This window comes from Coffea eugenioides, chromosome 2, assembly GCF_003713205.1.
Source record: "Coffea eugenioides isolate CCC68of chromosome 2, Ceug_1.0, whole genome shotgun sequence".
NCBI lineage: Eukaryota > Viridiplantae > Streptophyta > Magnoliopsida > Gentianales > Rubiaceae > Coffea > Coffea eugenioides.
The window spans coordinates 29,135,114-29,156,054 of record NC_040036.1 but is presented as its reverse complement, the minus strand read 5'-3'; the positions used below and the strand labels follow the sequence as shown (position 1 = coordinate 29,156,054).

The 20,941-nt window shown below is 38.8% G+C and overlaps 1 protein-coding gene and 1 pseudogene across 1 annotated transcript; one reads left to right on the top strand and one right to left on the bottom strand.

Moving 5' to 3' along the window:
- The first annotated feature begins 7,599 nt into the window (after positions 1-7,599).
- LOC113759404 lies at positions 7,600-14,297 on the top strand (annotated as a pseudogene).
- A 4,054-nt stretch (positions 14,298-18,351) lies between these two features.
- Positions 18,352-18,959, bottom strand: LOC113759403 (protein ENHANCED PSEUDOMONAS SUSCEPTIBILTY 1-like). Its single transcript, XM_027301977.1, has 2 exons — positions 18,663-18,959; positions 18,352-18,498 (listed from the first exon to the last, which is right to left on the bottom strand). Exons 1-2 carry the CDS (start codon positions 18,957-18,959, stop codon positions 18,352-18,354), a joined length of 444 nt encoding a protein of 147 aa, XP_027157778.1.
- Between the last annotated feature and the right edge of the window lie 1,982 nt (positions 18,960-20,941).

Below are 20,941 nucleotides of genomic sequence, written 5' to 3'. Positions count from 1 at the left end.
CTCATTTGGATCTGTGTAGGCTGAGATATGACTGAAATACCCTTGCCTGCTCCATGCTTTGTTCTAGTTTCGACCAATAGCAATTGACTCTGTACTTCGGCTTTTTGACCTGGAAAACCTTCAAACTGGATTCAGATGTCTTCACCAAAGTTGTAGATCTATCTCTTATCTTCAAATTGGTTCAAGAATCATCTTAATCCGATCATTGTAACTCAAGTTATAGCCGAAATACGAAAATGTGTCAAAACTGTCAAAATACACAAAATCCAAGTAAAAAGTGATAAAAACCTCATTTAATCACTTCAAAGTATTTTTCACCAATTATAGCCAAAATGATTCATATTCTACCAATAATATAACTAAAGTGACTAAAAATAATATAAAATATGATATAGGCAACCCTAGGGGAAGACCCTCCTAGAACCTCCCAACCTTGTAATTATCAGAGTTGGATCTTTTCTCCCAACAGAAATTGAACTCGATTGTTCTCATGAACTCAAGACCTCTGACACACAAAGGTAATCAGCAACCTTAAGCAAATAAGGATAGATGAAGCGACACCACGATTAGGGAACAAGCTAATCGATAAAGCCTGATTTGAATCCTAAGCTATGAACTCAAGAATTCAAGAGTAAGTTCGGTTAAGAACTTGAAGGAAAATTCCTCACGATTTCTGGTTGTAATAATCTGTCTTTTACCCTTACAAGAGGTGCCTTTTTATAGGCTAAAACTAGGGCAAAATCCGGCCCACATAAACCTGGAAGAGATTCGGTCCGCATAAAAGAGCTTAAAGAGCCAGCTCTTTAAGGCTTTCCGATAAGGCCCGATAAGTAATAAAATACTCAACGCCTAACAACTACTAAACTAGACAGTCTTAAAACAACTACCAACTAAGCTAACAAGTATGAGATCATTCCTTCACTTCAAACGTACAAGTGAACAAAGTAACTTCATGGTCCATCAAATCTTCAAACCTAGCTTGCTCCTTGCTTGTATGGTGAATGATCAAGGCTCGTAAAGCTTCCTTCACCTTCTTGGTTCTTGATCTTGTCATCGGACCACCAATGTTGATCAAAGGATCCTTGCCTCAAGGTTGAAGTTATTGCACACCCGTATCCGCATCATTCCCTCTTTCCTTGAAAAGATTCGTCCTCGAATCTTCAAAGTCTCCTCTTGAAAGTGAGTTGTCCACAAATCGATGGTGCGCTTAAAGGACAGCAATGTTGGAAGTAGACAAATGACTACGAGCCATGTTGCATGTCGTTTGGTCAGCTTCGGGAAGCTCTCAAACAAGAACATGCGCCAAGGTAGGAAAGAGTTTGTGTAAGGCATGTTAAAATCCCAAGTAGCAATCCAAAACTCTCTAATATAAGGTAGCAAACAATTGAATTCCACTTCATGAGGGTTACTCGAACTAGCACAAGTTGAAGTTGACAAATTGAGCACTTGGCCACCAGCTTTTGGCGGAGTGAATAAGCATAAAAGATCACCACATTTAGTTGGAATAAGCACAAAATCAGGTTGTAAGTCTTGAATCAAAACTGGAAAATTGTGGACAGCTTTACAACCTACAAAAACAAAATAAACTTCAACTTGAAACAAATTTGAAATCGGGTAAAGAAGTAATGGTACATTATCAACTAAATGGTAAGAAGGTATAGAACAAGTTTTAAGTGTGAAAACTCCCTTTGCCACTTCATTATTCCTTCCACCAATTGATTCAACTTGAGAAGGCATTGCTAACCTTTTACACTTTCCTTCAAAATCTGCTTAAGAAATACAAGTGTTAGGATGGAAATTATACTCAAAAGAAGGTAAAGATGATGAATGACCCATAGGTAGCAAATGAGAGTCCAATTTCGGAATTCTCCCTTCATGGTGGATTTGACGTGATTCTCCTTTGGTATGGACAGATTTGAATTGAGATTGTTCCATGAGATGATTCCAAATAAATTCAATTCCTAAAAGACAAACTCCATGGAAACTAGTGAATTGTACAAGTGACTTTGGAATGGAGCATGGCATGACTAACTTCACTTGACTTTGCTTAATCTGCACAAATGAAGAAACACTAAATAAAGCAAAGGTAAGTTCGTTAGAAAAACAATAAGCCCTCACATTTTTGCTCACAATCATCTCACTTTCTCTCTTTTCTTCCTTTTTACCACTCATCTCATCAGATTTTTCCATCTCTTTATCTAGTTTAACGCCCTCAATTGTTTTCTCATCATCAACCTCCTCAACAAATGGTTCAATAGGATGAGATACTCCTTTGTTGGGAATAGGGTCAGCTATCTCCTTCTTAGAAAACTCACTTTGATAGCATCCATTTGACTCCATTTGTTTTTGGTGTAGAAGACGTTGATATGTCTCCCAAAATGACTCCGCATGAGGTGGTTCAACTCTAAGTTTAGTCTTAGAAAATGCTGAATGAACCTTCTTATCACCTCTTGCATAAACCGGCTTTAAAGAGGTAGATTGCATGGAACCCCTCCTCTTGAGAGATTCATTCTCTTGCTTGAGTTTATGTTCATTCTCTCGATTGTACAAGTCCGTGGTATAATGGAAGGGTACAAATCGTTTCCTCATCACTTGCTTCATTTCAGTCCAAGTGGCAATCGGTTGTTCCCTATTTCTCCTTCTTGTGGCACATACTTGCTCCCACCAAATAGATGCATAATTTTGAAATTCAATAGCTGCAAGTTTCACCTTTTTATCTTCGGAGTAATTGTGGACTTCAAACACTTGCTCAACTCGCCTAACCCAATCCAAGTAAGCTTCTGGATCATTTTTTCCATGAAAGGTAGGCATCTTGGTCTTGATGGAACCAAGATTGTCATCGGTTCTTCTAGGTCGGTCTCGACCTTCCCTCACTTCCCTGTGGCTTTTCTTTGATCGGAATGAGGTGTTAGAATGATACCCCTCATCATCCGCATCATGCGCAACACTCTGAGCACTTGAAGCCCTATTGGGAATATCTCCAGTACCTCGCATCTCAATGGCAGCCACCCTGTCGGATAGTTGTTGGAGAGTTTGGAGCACCAATTTGAGTGACACGTCGGTCTCAGACGGCTCGGCCATGTTCCCCTCTTGAGACATATTGTCAAACCTGCAAAATAAATGTATCCTAGTCTACCTTGCAAAACACTCGTGTATCACTCAAGAAAACACACTCACTCTCAATTTTCCTTCTCGAAGTTCTTAAAACAACTCAACTCTCAAAAATTCCAGAATTAATTACCCTATAAGCAAGTAACAAGACACAAAGCAGAATTTTACAAATCTTAGAAAAACTCTACCCGAAGCTGGAATTTTTTTTTGAGCTGTTGTTTTGCTGAGTTTCTGGTCAGTACGTTGGAAGGTAAATGGTGTTTCTGGAGTGCTCAAACAATCTATGAATCAGTCCTCAAATTTCAGTCAAATCGGATTGCAAAACTAGCTCAACCGATTTTAGAAACTCAAGAACTCCCAAGGCGGTTTGGGGCTAAGGTGTTTGGTTTGGTTTTGAAAACAGAATCTGGTGTGTTTGGGGCTGGTGAGGTCGTTTAGGGTCTTTGGAATTCAATCAAGATTGGAACTCAAGAGTTGGAAACCAATCAAGATTAGGAAACTCAAGTTTTGGGAAATCAACCAAGATTTGGAGATTAACCAAGATTTGGGAACCCACCAAGAATTGGAAACTCACGATTTTTTTGGAAACTTGATTTCCTTTGTATGAGAGCCAATTCCTTCTCTTCTTCCTTTTTTTTTTCTTTTTTTTTCCGGCTCTTCAAGGAACACAAATTCAGATCACACCAACAAGTTCAAGAAAACGGATGAAAGGTTATGCCAATTCCAAGAAATCCCTAGTTCTTGGTTTATTGTTCAAGAATTTTCAAAATAAGACTTGGTGGTCCAAGAACTTCAAGAATTTGTTCAAGAAACACAAGAATTTTCCCAAATTATGTTGCGGTGTCTAGGGTTTGCAGAAACAACAACCAATTCTCAAGAAATAGGCAAAACAGAATTTCAGCAATATTCAAAAGAAAATTCCAGCAATACTCTAGCAACTTGATCACTAAACTAATATAAGGTACGTGACTCTTTTTTTTTTTTTTTTTGTCTTTAAACCCTAACAACCCAAACACAAATATAACAAACCCAAGAACTTGGACAGAAACACAAAAAGACAATACCCAAACATTTTTTTTTTTGACTCGGATGAACAGTAACGTGAACAGTACGATACAGCACGATGAACAGTAACTCGGAAACAGTAACGATGAACAGTAATCGCTACAGTTTTTTTTTTTTGACAAAAAGACAAACTAACAAGATATGAACAACTTCAATTAAAAGAGAATTAACCTGATGCTCTGATACCAACTGATATAGGCAACCCTAGGGGAAGACCCTCCTAGAACCTCCCAACCTTGTAATTATCAGAGTTGGATCTTTTCTCCCAACAGAAATTGAACTCGATTGTTCTCATGAACTCAAGACCTCTGACACACAAAGGTAATCAGCAACCTTAAGCAAATAAGGATGGATGAAGCGACACCACGATTAGGGAACAAGCTAATCGATAAAGCCTGATTTGAATCCTAAGCTATGAACTCAAGAATTCAAGAGTAAGTTCGGTTAAGAACTTGAAGGAAAATTCCTCACGATTTCTGGTTGTAATAATCTGTCTTTTACCCTTACAAGAGGTGCCTTTTTATAGGCTAAAACTAGGGCAAAATCCGGCCCACATAAACCTGGAAGAGATTCGGTCCGCATAAAAGAGCTTAAAGAGCCAGCTCTTTAAGGCTTTCCGATAAGGCCCGATAAGTAATAAAATACTCAACGCCTAACAACTACTAAACGGGACAATTTTAAAACAACTACCAACTAAGCTAACAAGTATGAGATCATTCTTTCACTTTAAGCGTACAAGTGAACAAAGTAACTTCATGGTCCATCAAATCTTCAAACTTAGCTTGCTCCTTGCTTGTATGGTGAATGATCAAGGCTCGTAAAGCTTCCTTCACCTTCTTGGATCTTGATCTTGTCATCGGACCGCCAATGTGGACCAAAGGATTCTTGACCCAAGGTTGAAGTTAATTATTGCACACCCGTATCCGCATCAAAATATCATACAATTATTACGTAAATTAGTCACTTATCAGCTTCAAACAGTTTTAATATTCTACTTAGGTTTTGTGATGGATGAATACTAATCAATGGCAGCGCTATGTGCTATTGAGCGTGGGCAATTACTCCTCTCAACTTTTAAGAATTATGAATGCAACTATCAAAATTTCTTAGTAGAAGTTCATTTGATTTCAAATCAAAAAATAATCCAGGTTGTTAGATATACTTATAAAGTTGATGGAAAAAATCAAATCCTAATCTTCCATACTACTTTATTCAACTCAATTGGACTTTGACTATACCTCTTAATCCGGTAGTTATACTTTTGATGCATGACCCCTCTTTGATACGTATGTCACATTTTCATGAACTAAAATCTTCCTAAGGCCACTTGTGATTTCGGTTGCATATATACCTGCATCCTTGAATCTCCTCCAATGTTATAGCTCACATTTAATATGGCAACAGCATGTAGACTCTTGAACTAATACGCTGCTTACTGTTTATGATATATTTAACTTTTACGTACAAAGAAATTGATTTGGTTCGAATTTTTAATCTTAATCTTTTGATTATGGGAGAATGACATTATTTTGGTAAAACATGAAATCGCACTATCATTTCCTTCCCTGGACGGATAGCTTTCTTTCTGAAATTGTTGGAAAGGAGAAGTGACATACCAAGTAAAATGGCAAAAAGGAGCAAGGACCCTAGTTAGTTTCTCTGGAGATGACAATCAGGATTTCCACCTGTGGAAAATTGGGCATATGCCATTATAAGCACAGCAATTCACAACCAAAGACAAGTGATTTAGAATATCACAATACCACCGCTATTGATTATCATAACCAGCATTGAAATTGTATCATCCACTTCCAACTGCACAAGCTACAGGAAGAGCAAACTTTAACTCAGTAAAAGGTAGAGGGAAATATTTCATGGGCACTAGAGGCTAAAGCAGCCACATTGATCTTGTTGTTAACCAGAAATTGACCTTCGTAAGCTAAGCGACTGTCTCCATGAACTCCTTGTCACATACAAGAAAAGTCATTACATGAGGTAGAGGGCAAATCTCAAAGTCCATGCTTCCCCTTCCTTCAGCTCCTGGATTCACTTTTAGTTTCCCATCAAAATTATTTGTTCTCCCGTTTGGAACTGCAACTGGTTTCCTAAGCCCAAATTCTGTTCCATACATGTTGAATCGTGGAATGCCTCGCAAAAGTATGCTGAACGAAATACCAGTGAGAATTCTTCTTAGCAAGCTTTGTCTTCTCATATATGGAGATGTATCACAAGGGCTCGAAACTTCCCATCAGATCTCAGAACAATGTTCATTTTTGTTGTGAATGATAGATCAAGGTTAGTTCCACTAGTATCTCAAGACCGCTTTAGTAACTATCTGCAGCCAAGTATAGCAATAACTGGCTATGGTGAATTGCTACAATGTGGCCTAGAATGGGCAGCGTGGCTATTGCATCAGGCAGTGATCAATAGAGCGCATGATAGGATTGGTTTAGGGCTGCGATTGTCAGTCCTACCCATGGTTCGAAGTCTCGGCCGAGTCGTCACCGTCTCGGCCCCTACCGATACGATACCGTGACGAAACGATACCGAAATACTTGACTCGCCGAGAAATCGGCCGAGTCGTCACCACGACGGATTGACTCGGCCGAGTCACACCGAGTTACTCCGAGTTATCCCGAGTCAAGACGAGAAATCAGCCGAGACACACCGCGACGGATTGACTTGGCCATTTCTTTTGCTATTTTTTAATTATTTTTATTTAGCCTACTTTTTTATATTATTAACAATTTTTAGAATATTAAATACTTTAAAATTTGCGTCTCACCGAGACCGCGACCGATATGCCGAAACCGATGTGGAACGTTCCGGGCCGCGCCCGCGACCGCGACCGCGACTTTAAACCATGGTCCTACCTCGAAGTAGTGATGTGCCTAATCCCGGCTTTGCACTTTTGGTTTTGGGAGGCTTTCTACAACTCAACATGTATGGAGCTGAATTTTGGACTTACAAAACTAGTTGCCATTCGAAACGGGAGTGGAAATAAATTTGATGGAAAACTGATAGTGAGTGTGGGAGCCGAAGACTCAGAGCAATTCATTCAGTAATCATTCACGTGATTTCCACTAGTTTGCTGAGTATTGCCACCGACCTTTAGTTTTGTCAACAAATCTGACTTTATTAAAATATGACACATGTCACGTTGCCATTTACAAAAGTGATGGTTTCTTCGGTACCATTATGGCACATATGTCATGGTTTTTTTTTTTTTTCAAGAATGTAATAAGTTGCCTTTAATCTTAAGGTTATCTTCATAAACAACCAATGTTTAACTACAGTTGTTTTGCTTGTCTGGAAGATCACTATCCAAAAGGATTAGCTATTCAATGTCGTTAAAAACATAACGGGAATAAACTAACATTTGCTCCAGCTTAGGTCTGAAGAGGTGTAATAGGACTAGAGTCTATGGTTGTCCAATATGTATCTCAATGTTTTATCAAACTGAAGTACACTCCAGAAGGGTCCAAACAACCAATGTTCTTGTCACCATGTGACTTGATATTGGTCTTTGCACAATATATGCAGAAAGGCCTTCTTTTTGCAAAGCCACCAGGATTTGACATGGACCAATTTGGAGAACTTGTGCAGAAGATCAAGGAATCTCCTTCTCTCACCCTAGTTCATTTCTATCCATTAGCAGGTCGTCTTGCAGCACTAAAAAAAGAAGAGAGTACTCACTTGACAATTTACATTGACTGCAATAAAGGTTCCGGTGCTCGATTTATCCACGCATCGCTGGACCTGACTATAGATGATATACTTTCACCAAAATATGTTCCGGATTGTGAGATCATTGTTTGATCACGAGAGGTCAATTAACTATGATGATCACACAAGGCCTTTGATGACCATTCAAGTCACTGAGTTGATAGATGGAATCTTCATCAAATGCTCTGTTGAAGCCGCATTTGTTGACCAAATGTTTTTGGTGCTTCGTCCTACATCGGTAGAAGCCAAAGGAATTTTTCCTTTGGTTTCCTATAAATAAGGGAGCCTGATGAAGGAATAAGCTCGCACCACTCAAAAGAGTTATATGGGCTATTAGCTTCTTGAGTCATCTAGCCCATTCAGTCAAATATTTTAGGCTCTCTTGTTTTGAGTTTAGGAATATTTTCTAAACTCTTTTATAAGTGCCTTTTGGCCTAGGAACCACTTTCCTACGGCTTTTGTATTTCTTCTTCATAGTAGAAATATTGCTCCTCCCTCGCCCGTGGACGTAGGTCAATTTGACCGAACCACGTAAATATTCTGTGTCTTTTATTTGCTTTGTTATCCGTCTTTATATGGTCGGTTTTACCGCCTAATTATTATATGGCTGGTATCTACCGCCTATCTATTATATGGTCGGTTATACCGCCTAATTTATGCTAACTTGAGTTTGTCTATTTCCTGGCCCGGTCCTAACAAACTGGTATCAGAGCTGGTTGTTATATTTTGCAAGACAGGTTCATCTGGTGGGGCCCGTTCATTTGGTGGGGTCCGTCCATCCTGTGGGGCCCACTCATCCTGTGGGGTCCGTTTATCTGTGGGGCCCGCTCACCTTGTGGGGTCCGTTCATCCCGTGGGGCCCGCTTATCTCGTGGGGTCCGCTCACCCTGTGGGGCCCGCTCACGAGACTTGCATATTTGTTTGGCCAGTTTTTTGAGACAAACTTCACGTTACAGATTTTGTGGCAACAATGACGATAACAAAGACGGTTGTCGAGAAATTCGACAGGAATGTCAACTTCGGAATGTGGCAGCTCAAGATGGAGGCCATTCTTGTTCAAGACGGAGTTGACTTGGCAATTCAAGGAATTGAGAAAAAGCCAGAAGATGTGACAGATGCAAATTTTGCTGAGATGGATAAGAAGGCAAGATCCAGTATTATCCTAAATCTCTCCGATGAGGTATTGCGTGAGGTAGCAACGGAGACTTCGGCCAAGGCTATGTGGGATAAATTGAAAGCCTTGTATATGAAGAAGACAGTCGAGAATCGGCTATATTTGAAGCAGAGTTTGTACATGCTTCGGATGTCTGAAGGTACATCTATACTCTCCCATCTTGATAAATTTGATTCCATTATTATGGATTTGGGGAATATAGATTCGAAAATTGATGATGAAGATCAAGCCCTATTACTTTTGTGTTCCCTTCCCCAATCTTTTAAGCATTTCCGTGATACTATGATATATGGAAAGGAAACAATTTCGTATCGGGAAATTAAATCTGCGTTAAAATCTAAAGAGCAGATAGATAGGGATATTACTGGGGAAACTAGTGGGAGTCAAGCCGATGGCTTGTTTGTTCGGGGTAGATCTGAAAGGAGAAACACAGAAAATAGAAGTAGATCTAAGTCCAGACATAAAAATGTGGTGTGCAACTATTGTAAAAAGAAGGGTCATATTATCTCTGATTGCTTTAAATTGAAAAATAAAGAAAAGCAAAAGGAGAAAAGGAGTGAAACCACCGAGGCTAGTATTGCCGTTGATGAGAATGATGGAACTATTTTCTGTGCAACGGAAAATAATTTTAGGTCTAACAATGAGTGGATTTTAGATTCGGGTTGTTCATATCATATGTGTCCCAATAGGGACTGGTTTTCAACATATGAATCAACTGAAGGTGGAGTTGTCTTAATGGGCAACAACGCTGTTTGTAAAGTTGTTGGCAAAGGCACAATCCGGATTAAAATGTACGATGGTATTGTGAGGACGCTCACAAATGTTAGACATGTTCCAGATTTGAAGAAAAATCTCATCTCTTTGGGCACTCTTGAGTCTATCGGGTGCAGGTATTCAGGTGGAGACGGAGTTCTCAAAATCACTCGAGGAGCTCTTGTTGTTATGAAGGCACACAGATCTGGTACTTTGTATATTTTGCAGGGATCTACTGTGACAGGTGCTGCTGCTGTTTCAACATCATCTTTGTCAGATACAGACATCACAAAATTATGGCATATGCGTTTGGGGCACATGAGCGAAAAAGGCTTGGGCATACTAAGCAAAAGAGGACTTCTGTGTGGACAAAGTACCGGTCCATTGGAATTCTGTGAACATTGTATTTTTGGGAAGCAGAAAAGAGTCAGCTTCAGTTCACCAGCAATTCACAAGACAAAAGGTACTCTTGATTACATTCATTCAGATCTATGGGGTCCTTCTCGTGCTCCTTCTAAAGGTGGTGCCAGGTACATGTTGACTTTCATTAATGATTATTCAAGGAAAGTTTGGGTCTATTTTCTTAAGCATAAAAATGATGTTTTCTTAACTTTCAAGCAATGGAAAGTTTTGATTGAGAAACAAGCAGGAAAACATGTTAAGCGGTTGAGAACAGATAATGGCATGGAATTTTTGTGGAGGTGAATTTAATGAATTTTGTAAAAATGAAGGAATTGTTCGGCATCACACCGTCAGGATGACGCCTCAACAAAATGGTGTGGCTGAACGTATGAACAGAACGCTTTTGGAGAGAGCAAGATGTATGATCTCCAATGCAGGGTTGACAAATGACTTTTGGGCAGAGGCGATCAATATGGCCTGTTATATTGTCAACCGTTCTCCTTCTGCATCTCTTGATTTCAAAACTCCTGAGGAAGTTTGGTCAGATACTCTTGCTGATTACTCCAATTTAAAAGTTTTTGGGTGTCCAGCATACATGCACGTGAATGATGGAAAATTGGAGCCTAGGGCTAAAAAGTGCAGTTTTCTTGGATATGCTTCTGGGGTGAAAGGATACAGATTATGGTGTCCTGATCCCAAATCCCCAAAATTTGTAATCAGTAGAGATGTTACTTTTGATGAATTGTCTATGTTATCTTCCAAGAAGGAGTCTTCTAGTCCTTGTACTACTGATAGTACACAGAAGCAGGTGGAGCTTGATATTGGCAGTTCTGGTCCTTCTCAGTCCAAATCTTCTATTCAACAAGTGTCAGTAGATGCACCTGAATCTACTGTTGAAGATAGTTCAGAAGAAGAGGAATATTCCATAGCCAGAGATAGACAAAGGAGAGACATTCGACCACCACAAAGATATGCAAATTTAGTTGCATATGCTTTGTCTGTTGCAGAAGAAACTGATGCAGTTGGTGAGCCTTCCACCTATTCAGAAGCAGTTTCTTGTGATGATTCTGCAAAGTGGTTGATTGCGATGAATGAAGAAATTGAATCTCTTCATCGTAATGAAACTTGGGTTCTTGTAAAGCCGCCGTCAGCTAAGAAAATTGTTGGTTGCAAGTGGGTCTTCAAGAAAAAGGAAGGTATTCCAGGGGTTGAAGATGCAAGATATAAAGCACGATTGGTTGCAAAGGGCTATAGTCAGGTACAATGTGTTGATTTTAATGATATATTCTCACCTGTTGTTAAACATAGCTCTATTCATGTTTTGCTTGCTTTAGTTGCCATGTATAATTTGGAGTTAGAACAGCTCGACGTTAAGACAGCTTTCTTACATGGCGAACTTGAAGAACAAATTTATATGAGACAACCCCAGGGTTTTGAAATTGAAGGTAAGGAAAACCATGTTTGCTTATTAAAGAAATCCTTATATGGATTAAAGCAGTCTCCAAGACAATGGTATAAGAGGTTTGATTCCTTTATGTTGGGTCATGGTTATTTGAGGAGCATGTATGATAGTTGTGTTTACTTCCGGAAGTTAAATGATGGTTCTTTCATTTACTTATTGTTATATGTTGATGACATGCTCATTGCTGCCAAGAATTTGTCAGAAATTCACACCTTGAAACTGCAGTTAAATAGTGAATTTGAAATGAAAGATTTGGGAGCAGCTAAGAAAATTCTTGGCATGGATATTAAGCGAGATCGAGGAGTAGAAAAGTTGTTCTTGACCCAGAAAAATTACCTTGAGAAAGTCTTGGAGCGTTTTGGCATGAAAGATGCTAAACCAGTATCTACTCCTCTTGCTAGCCATTTTCGGCTATCTGCTGCTCAATCACCAAAATCAGATGAAGATGAAGATTATATGGCACGGGTTCCTTATTCCAATGCAGTCGGCAGTATTATGTATGCAAGGGTTTGTACTCGTTCAGATATTGCACAAGCAGTCAGTGTTGTTAGCAGATATATGTCTTGCCCTGGTAAAACACATTGGCAGGCTGTGAAGTGGATTCTCAGATACTTGCGAGGTACTTCAAATGCATGTTTGGAGTTTGGAAGAAATAATAATACTTTGGTTGGTTTTGTAGACTCAGACTACGCTGGAGATCTTGACAGGAGAAGATCACTTTCAGGCTATGTATTTTGCATTGGCGGTTGTGCTGTTAGTTGGAAAGCTACTCTACAACCTGTCGTAGCTTTGTCTACTACAGAAGCAGAATATATGGCTGTGACCGAGGCAATCAAAGAAGCCTTGTGGTTGAAGAGTTTATTTAGCGAGCTAAGTCTATATCAAGGTGTTACTGATATTCACTGTGATAGTCAAAGTGCCATACACTTGACTAAAGATCAGATGTATCATGAGAGGACGAAACACATTGATGTGAAGTATCACTTCATTCGGGATATCATTGCTGAGGGAAAAGTCCTTATTCAGAAAATCAATACTAAGGACAATCCAGCCGATATGTTTACGAAACCTCTTCCAGTTTACAAGTTCAAGCAGTGCTTGGACTTGGTTGGTGTTCGTTATTGGTGATTTAAGCCCATTGGGGCTTATATGAAGAAGGTGGAGCAAGTTTATAATCTCTCGATGTTGGGGACTCATCAAGGTGGAGATTTGTTGAAGCCGCATTTGTTGACCAAATGTTTTTGGTGCTTCGTCCCACATCGGTAGAAGCCAAAGGAATTCTTCCTTTGGTTTCCTATAAATAAGGGAGCCTGATGAAGGAATAAGCTCGCACCACTCAAGAGAGTTATATGGGCTATTAGCTTCTTGAGTCATCTAGCCCATTCAGTCAAATATTTTAGGCTCTCTTGTTTTGAGTTTAGGAATATTTTCTAAACTCTTTTGTAAGTGCCTATTGGCCTAGGAACACTTTCCTACGGTCTTTTGTATTTCTTCTTCATAGTAGAAATATTGCTCCTCCCTCGCCCGTGGACGTAGGTCAATTTGACCGAACCACGTAAATCTTCTGTGTCTTTTATTTGCTTTGTTATCCGTCTTTATATGGTCGGTTTTACCGCCTAATTATTATATGGCTGGTATCTACCGCCTATCTATTATATGGTCGGTTATACCGCCTAATTTGTGCTAACTTGAGTTTGTCTATTTCCTGGCCCGGTCCTAACATGCTCCATGAACCATATGGTTGCGGATGGAACATCTCACTGGCATTTCTTGAACTCTTGGTCTGAGATATTCAAAGCTGAGGGCAGAACAAGTGTAATCTCAAGACCCCCAATACATGATCATCGACTGTTTTCTCAAGGACGATATGTTCCATTTTCTAGCCTGCCATTGATTGACGACCAGCATGGTCAAGTCATTATCAGCAGAGATGAAGCAGATAAAGCGCCAGAAGCTATGATTAGGGAAAGAATATTCCATTTCTCATCAGAGTCGGTGGCAATGTTGAAAGCAAAAGCAAATGTTGAATGCAATACCACTGAGATTTCTTCCTCACAGGCATTGTCGGCTCATCTTCGGAGATGTATAACAAGGGCTCGAAACTTCTGGTCAGATCAGAAAACAATCTTCTGTATTGTAAGAAACGCCAGATCCTGGTCCGTTCCACCTAAGTCTCATGATTGCTTCTATGACTATCTGCAGGCAGTGACAAAAAAAGCTGACTCTGGTGAATTGTTGGAATGAAGCCTATGATGGGCGGCATGGCTATTACATCACGCAGTGATCAATCAGACAAGTGCATCACATGAACGGATTGAATCATTGGTGCAATCTGGAGAACTACCTCGTGATGCGCCTGATCCCTGTAGCATACCTTTGGGAGGCTCTCCACACTTCAACATACACTTCAACATGTATGGAACAGAATTTGGACTTGGAAAACCAGTCGCAGTTCAAAAGAGAAGCACAAATAAATTTGATTGGAAACTAATAGTGAATCCAGGAGCCGAAGGAGAGGGAAGCATGAACTTTGAGATTTGCCTTCTACCTCATGTAATGATTTCTCTTGTATCTGACAGGGAGTTCATGGAGACAGTCGCTTAGCTTACGGACACAATTTCAGATTAACAGCTCTGCGTAACAAGATCAAACTGGCTCCTTTAGCCACTAGTGCCCATGAAATATTTCCCTCTACCTTTTACTGAGTTAAGTTTGTCCTTCATTTATCTTTGCAGTTTGATTGCTTTTACTTTAGTGGATGATACAATTTCAATGCTTGTTATGATAATCAATAGCAGCTGGTGATATCCTATATCACTTGCCTCTGGTTGTGAATTAATGCGCTTATATTGACATATGCCAATTTTCCGCAGGTGGAAATCCTAATTGTCATCTCCAGAGAAATTAACAAGGGTCCTTGCTGCTTTTTGCCATTTTATTTGGTCTGTCACTTCTCCTTTTCAACAATTGAGAAAGAAAGCTATCCGTCCAAGGAAGGAAATGATAGTGCGATTTCATGTTTAACCAAAATAGTGTCATTCTCTCATAATCAAAAGATTAAGATTAAAAATTCCAACCAGATCAATTTTCTTCGTACGGAAAAGTTAAATATATAATAAACAGTAAGCAGCATTTCAAGAGTCTGTATGCTGTTGCCATATTAAATGTGAGCTATGACATTGGAGGAGATTAAAGGATGCAGGTACATATATGCAACCGAAATCACCAGTGGCCTTTGGAGGATTTCGGTTCATGAAAATGTCATATACGTGTCAAAGAGGGGTCATGCATCAAAAGTATAACTACTGGATGAAGAGGCATAGTCAAAGTCCAATTGAGTTGAATAAAGTAGTATAGAAGATTAGTAGTTGATTTTATCATCAAGTTTGTAAATGGCAACGTGATATATACTTTAATGAAGTCTGATTTGTTGACAAAGCTAAAGGTCAGTGGCAATACTTGGCAAACTTGTGAAAATCATGTGAGTGAAGCTAACTACGTTTGCCAATCAAGATTTCAGAACAATGAGAGTGTTGTGTAAATTTTGTTAAATTTATAAAGATAACAATGAAGGAAGTGAGCCATTCATTTCCAAATTAATCTAAAAGCAGTCCTGGATCAACTCTGGAGGTTACTATTGTCCAGAGCAATGATGCGACGAGATTATCAGTTGCTCATAGTTAATTGCATCCGTTGCCAACTGAGATTTCAGAATAATCATCAATGCTGTAAAATTAAGTACAGCATTGAATTTTGGCCCTTTTGATCAATCTATTTTCTTGATTCATTTCCTCAAACAAGGTAATCTTGGTATAACTCAATTGCGGGTATTATTGTTGCTTTAGCTTCACATCTTCCAATCTTTGGATCCCCAAAAATATTAATTTTTTTTCTTTTCTTGATTATTCGGTGTATTAAGGCTATGTAGCTTGGTTACATGCGTGCTCGATAGAGTTTGCTTAATGCATTGTGCCTCGACAGAGAAGTGTTATTAAATGCAAGAATCTATGAAAACTGCAATAAGTAAAGAACTTCTATCCTTGTGATCTCGCTTTTAAAAGGGACTCAAGGAGTGAAAGCTACCAAATTATGTAATAGTTAGACAAAGGCACTTTGACTTCAAAATTATACCAGGGAATGATGATCGTCCTCATCATGTCGTCACGGGCCAAAAGTTTGTCAAACAATTCTGTGAATCATTGAGATCAAGTCTGCAGTGGAATGAAATGTTGGTCATAATCATATATGATAAGCATAGTGGTTTATAACGTCACTCTTTGGTGTTTCAACCCCAGATGACATCTTGGGTCCTAAACCCTGCAAATTCCAATTTGAGCGCTTAGATGTTTGGGTTCCAGCGATCATGATATCGCCCGGAATGAAAATTACAGCGTACAGTAAAGTGAAACCAATTAATCAAAAAAGCACAATAATTTTAAACTCAATAAGGTAATTACTTTCATGGGCACTAAAGCAGCCATGTTAATCTGTTACATAGAGCTGTAAACTGGTAAGTTGCCCTTCATAAACTAAGAGACTGTTTCCATGAACTCCTTGTTAGATTCAAGAGAAGTCATTACATGCATGGTTCGCGGTTGCAGGTCGCGGTCACGTCATAGTTGCAGTTGTTCCATATCTGTCGCGGTATATTGATCGCATATCGAATAATGCGTACATTGTAGCACATAAAAGTTTCTGAAAAAATTAGTAAAAATAGAAAATGCCATAACAAGCACAATTATCAAATTAGATTTGGTGAATACCTATATTATCATATATATACTAATTAATGTAGAAATAAAGTGATGCTACTGTAACTATGGACCTATAGTATTAAAAGAAATAAGGCACCTTGTATTCCAATTATCATTAACAAATTAGCATTAAATAAAATATGAAATTTAGAGCTTAAGATGAATCTAGTTAGTTAGGATGAAATTGAAACTAGGAAAAAGTCACCATATAAAATGTACCTACTTTATAATTTTGTTTAATGAACTTTTGGGGCAGGTTCATAATTTCAAAAAAATTGAGGAGCAACTTATAACTCTTTTTTTTCTTTTCTTTTCTTCTTCCTCGACGTCACTGCTCATACTACTACTCTGCTGCTGCTTCGATTTGTTTCCTCCATAACAACGGCCAACCATCACAAAGTCCGATGGTCTCTTCCCTTTTTTACTTTGTTTGGATAGCCATTTTTCACCGAAAAAAGGCCTTGTTTTCCGTGAACATATTTCCCTATCACCTTTTTACCTCACATATATCAAATCGCTACAGTAATTTTCCAACGAAAAATTCATGAAAAATGCAATCCAAACACATATACACCCTCATTAACTGTTGCAGTAGAACTACTCTTCTCTCATTTCATCTCCCTGTTTCTCTCTTATATACATATAATGTTTTCCTTCTTATTTTTCTATGTTCACGCACCAAACTCTATGAATTGGGGAATCATTACCATACTTTATTTGATTTGTTGCTGAAAGTGACCCTTATTTTGATTTTTATGCAATTAATAGTAGGCAGTTCTCAATCCAGTCCTACGTTAGCCCTCTATAGCCAAAAAGTTTTTTTATTCCATTTCCGATACAACTCACTCCAACTTGTTGATTTCTCAACGATATGCACAGCAATTGTTACAACTCATTCGATATCGGTCAAGTTATTGCGAGTCATCTCGAATATAGTAAATTTGTGATTCGGGAATCAATATCATACTGGTCCCATTGTTTCAATTATGTCTCGACCGAGTCATTGTGGACTGGATCGAGATGACAAACCATGATTACATGTATAAGGCAAATCTCAAAATCCATGCTTCCCCCTGCTTCTACTCCTGGACTCACTATCAGTTTTCCATCAAATTTATTTCCACTCCCATTTCGAATAGCAACTCATTTTCCAAGTCCAAATTCAGTTCTATACATGTTGAATCGTGGAGGGCCTCCCAAAAGTATGCTACAAGTAGGCCTGTTAGCAGGTTGGCTTCGGACCGAAATTAAAAATTTCTGACCCAAACTCGTTATAATGTATCAGTTCTTGACCTGACCTGTATACTCGATAGCCCTTGTGCTTAGGGTCTCGGAACTGGGTCCGACGGATCCCGAGTCAAGCCTGGGTCTGCCCGAACAAAAATAATGTACTTAGAAGTATTTATATTATTGTATTTAGAAATATTATTGTAGTTAGACATAAGGCCCCAACAAGATTAGAGTTTGTTAATTTGGTAAAAGAATTATTATTGTATTTAGAAATATTTATATTTTATAATTATTAATGTATTATCTGGGTCCGGGTCGGATATGGGTCAAAACCCTATATTCCGTATCTGATCCGCTTTTTTGTTAGACTACCCGGGTACGGGTCTAGGTGCGGGTAACAGAATTGTTTCTTAACTTGTACCCGGAAAAAACAATTGGATCTGTGTCCAAACCCAGACTGTTGACAACCCTAGCTACAGGGATCAGCCACATCTCAGGGTAGTTCTCCAGATCACCTTTATCCGACCCATTTTTTTTGTTAGAGTAAACGGGTACGGGTCCAGGTCCGACTCCGGATAATGGAATTATTTCTCAACCCGTACCCGGTAAAAACTATCGGGTCTGAGTCCAAACCCCGACCATTGACAGCCCTAGCTACAGGGATTACGCGCATCTCAAGGTAGTTCTCTAGATTGCACCAATGATTCAATCCATTCATGCGATGCACTTGTCTGATTGATCACTGCGTGATGCAGTAGCCATGCTGCCCATACTAGGCTTCGTCCCAGCAATTCACCACAGTCAGCTTTTGTAGCCACTGCCTGCAGATATTCACCGAAGCAGTCTTGAGACTTAGGTGGAACTAACCAGGATCTGGTATTTCTTACAACCCAGAAGATTGTTTTACGATCTGACCAAAAGTTTCGAGCCCTTGTAATACATCTCCATGTATGAGAAGACAAAGCCTTCAAGGAAGAAATCTCACTGGTATTTCTTCAGCATTTGCTTTTGCTTTTAGTTTTGCCACTGACTCTAATGAGAAATGAAATATTCTTTCCCGAATCATATCATATGGCAATTTCTCTCCTTGATCGCTACTGATGATGAGTTCATCATCATCGCCGAGAATTGGTGGAAGACTCATAAATGGATAATTTTGTCCCTGTGGAAACCATCGATCGTGTATTGGGGGTCTTGAGATTGCACTTGTTTTCCCCTCAGCTCTGAATTTCTCTGACCATGAATTCAAGAAATGCCAGAGAGATGTTTCATCAGCGACCATGTGATTCATGGAGCATGCAATGATCTTTCTCTTTTAAAGAAACTGAGGAGCTTTAGAAACTGAAGAGGTCACTCTTCTCCTGTTGAGTAGGCCCAGACATTTTCCAAAGCTTAGAAATTTATGCTTAGCCTAGCTTTTTTCTGATTAAGAGATGTAATGAGATCTCAATGTGAATAGAAATTGTGAAGCTAATACCTGATTATGGGTAAATTGCTACCAACCCTTAACCAAATGGAGCAGTCTAAAACTGCACCTTCTAATTCCAGAGTCAGATGTGTTTTTTTACCCCCACAATTTTATGGTACTACGTTAAACGGTTTTTTTTTTCTTTTGATAGAAAGAGAAAATTTTATTAATATGAGATAATGTTCACAGCAAGTGCAGTAACAATAAAATCTTGAAGGATGTCCCTCCATATACAATCATCAGAAATAGAACAAGCATATATAGCAAAACAGTGTGCAATATTATTCAACTTTCTAGGCACCCATGATGTTTCCTAGGTTGCAAAGGTTTGTATATCTATGAGAATATCATCTACAAGCAGTCCACAAGTTGATGCATCCGTATTCACTTTGAATCATTTTGATAACTTTTTGACAATCACCTTGAATAATCATGTGCAAATGAAGATTCAACAACAACTTAACCGCAGCCTTTGTAACATACGATTCAATAACCTCTCGATCAAAAATTCATGAAATTTGTTTTGCTAATCTTGCCACGAAATTACCCTCAACATCTCTAATAACTCCAATACCTTATATGTCACGACTAGCTAAGACAGCCCGTCAAAGTTAGCTTTAACATTATCCGTGGGAGGTCTTTTCCACTGGGACAAAACAGATTGTTGACTTGCAGATGTATGCTCAATAGCTATTGAATTCCTATTTGCCTCCTGAAATTGATTCAAGAAACATAACGAGAAGGATACCAAACTGAGTGTGTCCTTGTAAGATGATCCATCAAATACAGCCCCGTTACGATTATTCCATAAATTCCAAAGTGTAATAGCAACTAATTACGTGTCTTCCTTCTTCAAATTTATAAGGATATTAGACAACTAGGATACCACATTATGAGCTGAATTTAACATGATTTTACCAGATTAAAACCTCAACGCCCATGATTGAATAACCACTAGACACATTAAAAAAAGATGATTCATATCACCAATTGGAGATTGACACAGGTCACAAGAGGGATCTAGCAAAACTCTTCGACATTTGAGTTTGGCATTCGTAGGTAGAATATCATTGCAAACCCGCCACAAAAAAATCTTGATCTTACCAGGCAAAGTTAAGTTTCATAACTGTTTCTAGATTCCTTTTGTCATTTCGTTGCTCCCAAGAACTATGTATTGCCAATTGCTAGATTGGTGCTTGATTAAATAATAAGCACTTCGAATACTGAAAAATCCATTTTTTGTAAAACGCCATATGTGTTTATCTTGATTATGAGTATCACCAATTGCAATACTCTTAATCAATTCTATCTCATCTAGATAGAATAACTCTTGTAAAAGATCTTGTTTCCAAGTTCTTCTATTGCTGTTAATCAGGTAATGTACTGTAGTATCTTCCGGCAACCTATCTGAAGGAGATACAATCTTAAAAGTTGTAGGCTGAGGTAACCATCGATGTTTCCAAATTTGGATACCTTTTCCATTACCAACCCTCCTTCTGCTCCCTGCAACCAATATTTACGCACTTCATATCTCCCTCTCCAAGTAAATAAGGGTCGTGAACCTAATCTTGCCAAAAAGAAATCAGAGTTAGGAAAATATTTGATCTTAAAAATCTGATGTAAAAGAGAGAAAGGTTGTGTGGCAATCCTCCAAGCTTGCTCAGTAAGCAAAGCTAAGGTTGTGTTTGGATTACATTTTCCATGATTGTTCATGGAAAAATTACTGTAATGATTTGATGTATGTGAGGAAAAAAGGTAATAGGGAAATGTGATCACGGAAAACGACGTAATTTTCC

Excerpts from the sequence above, each read along its gene's own strand:
- LOC113759403 (XM_027301977.1), bottom strand. The coding sequence starts at position 18,959 with ATGGTCGCTGATGAAACATCTCTCTGGCATTTCTTGAATTCATGGTCA. Across the intron at positions 18,499-18,662 it reads CAAATGCTGAAGAAATACCA|GCAGTGGCTACAAAAGCTGA; the intron begins GTGAGATTTCTT and ends GAATATCTGCAG.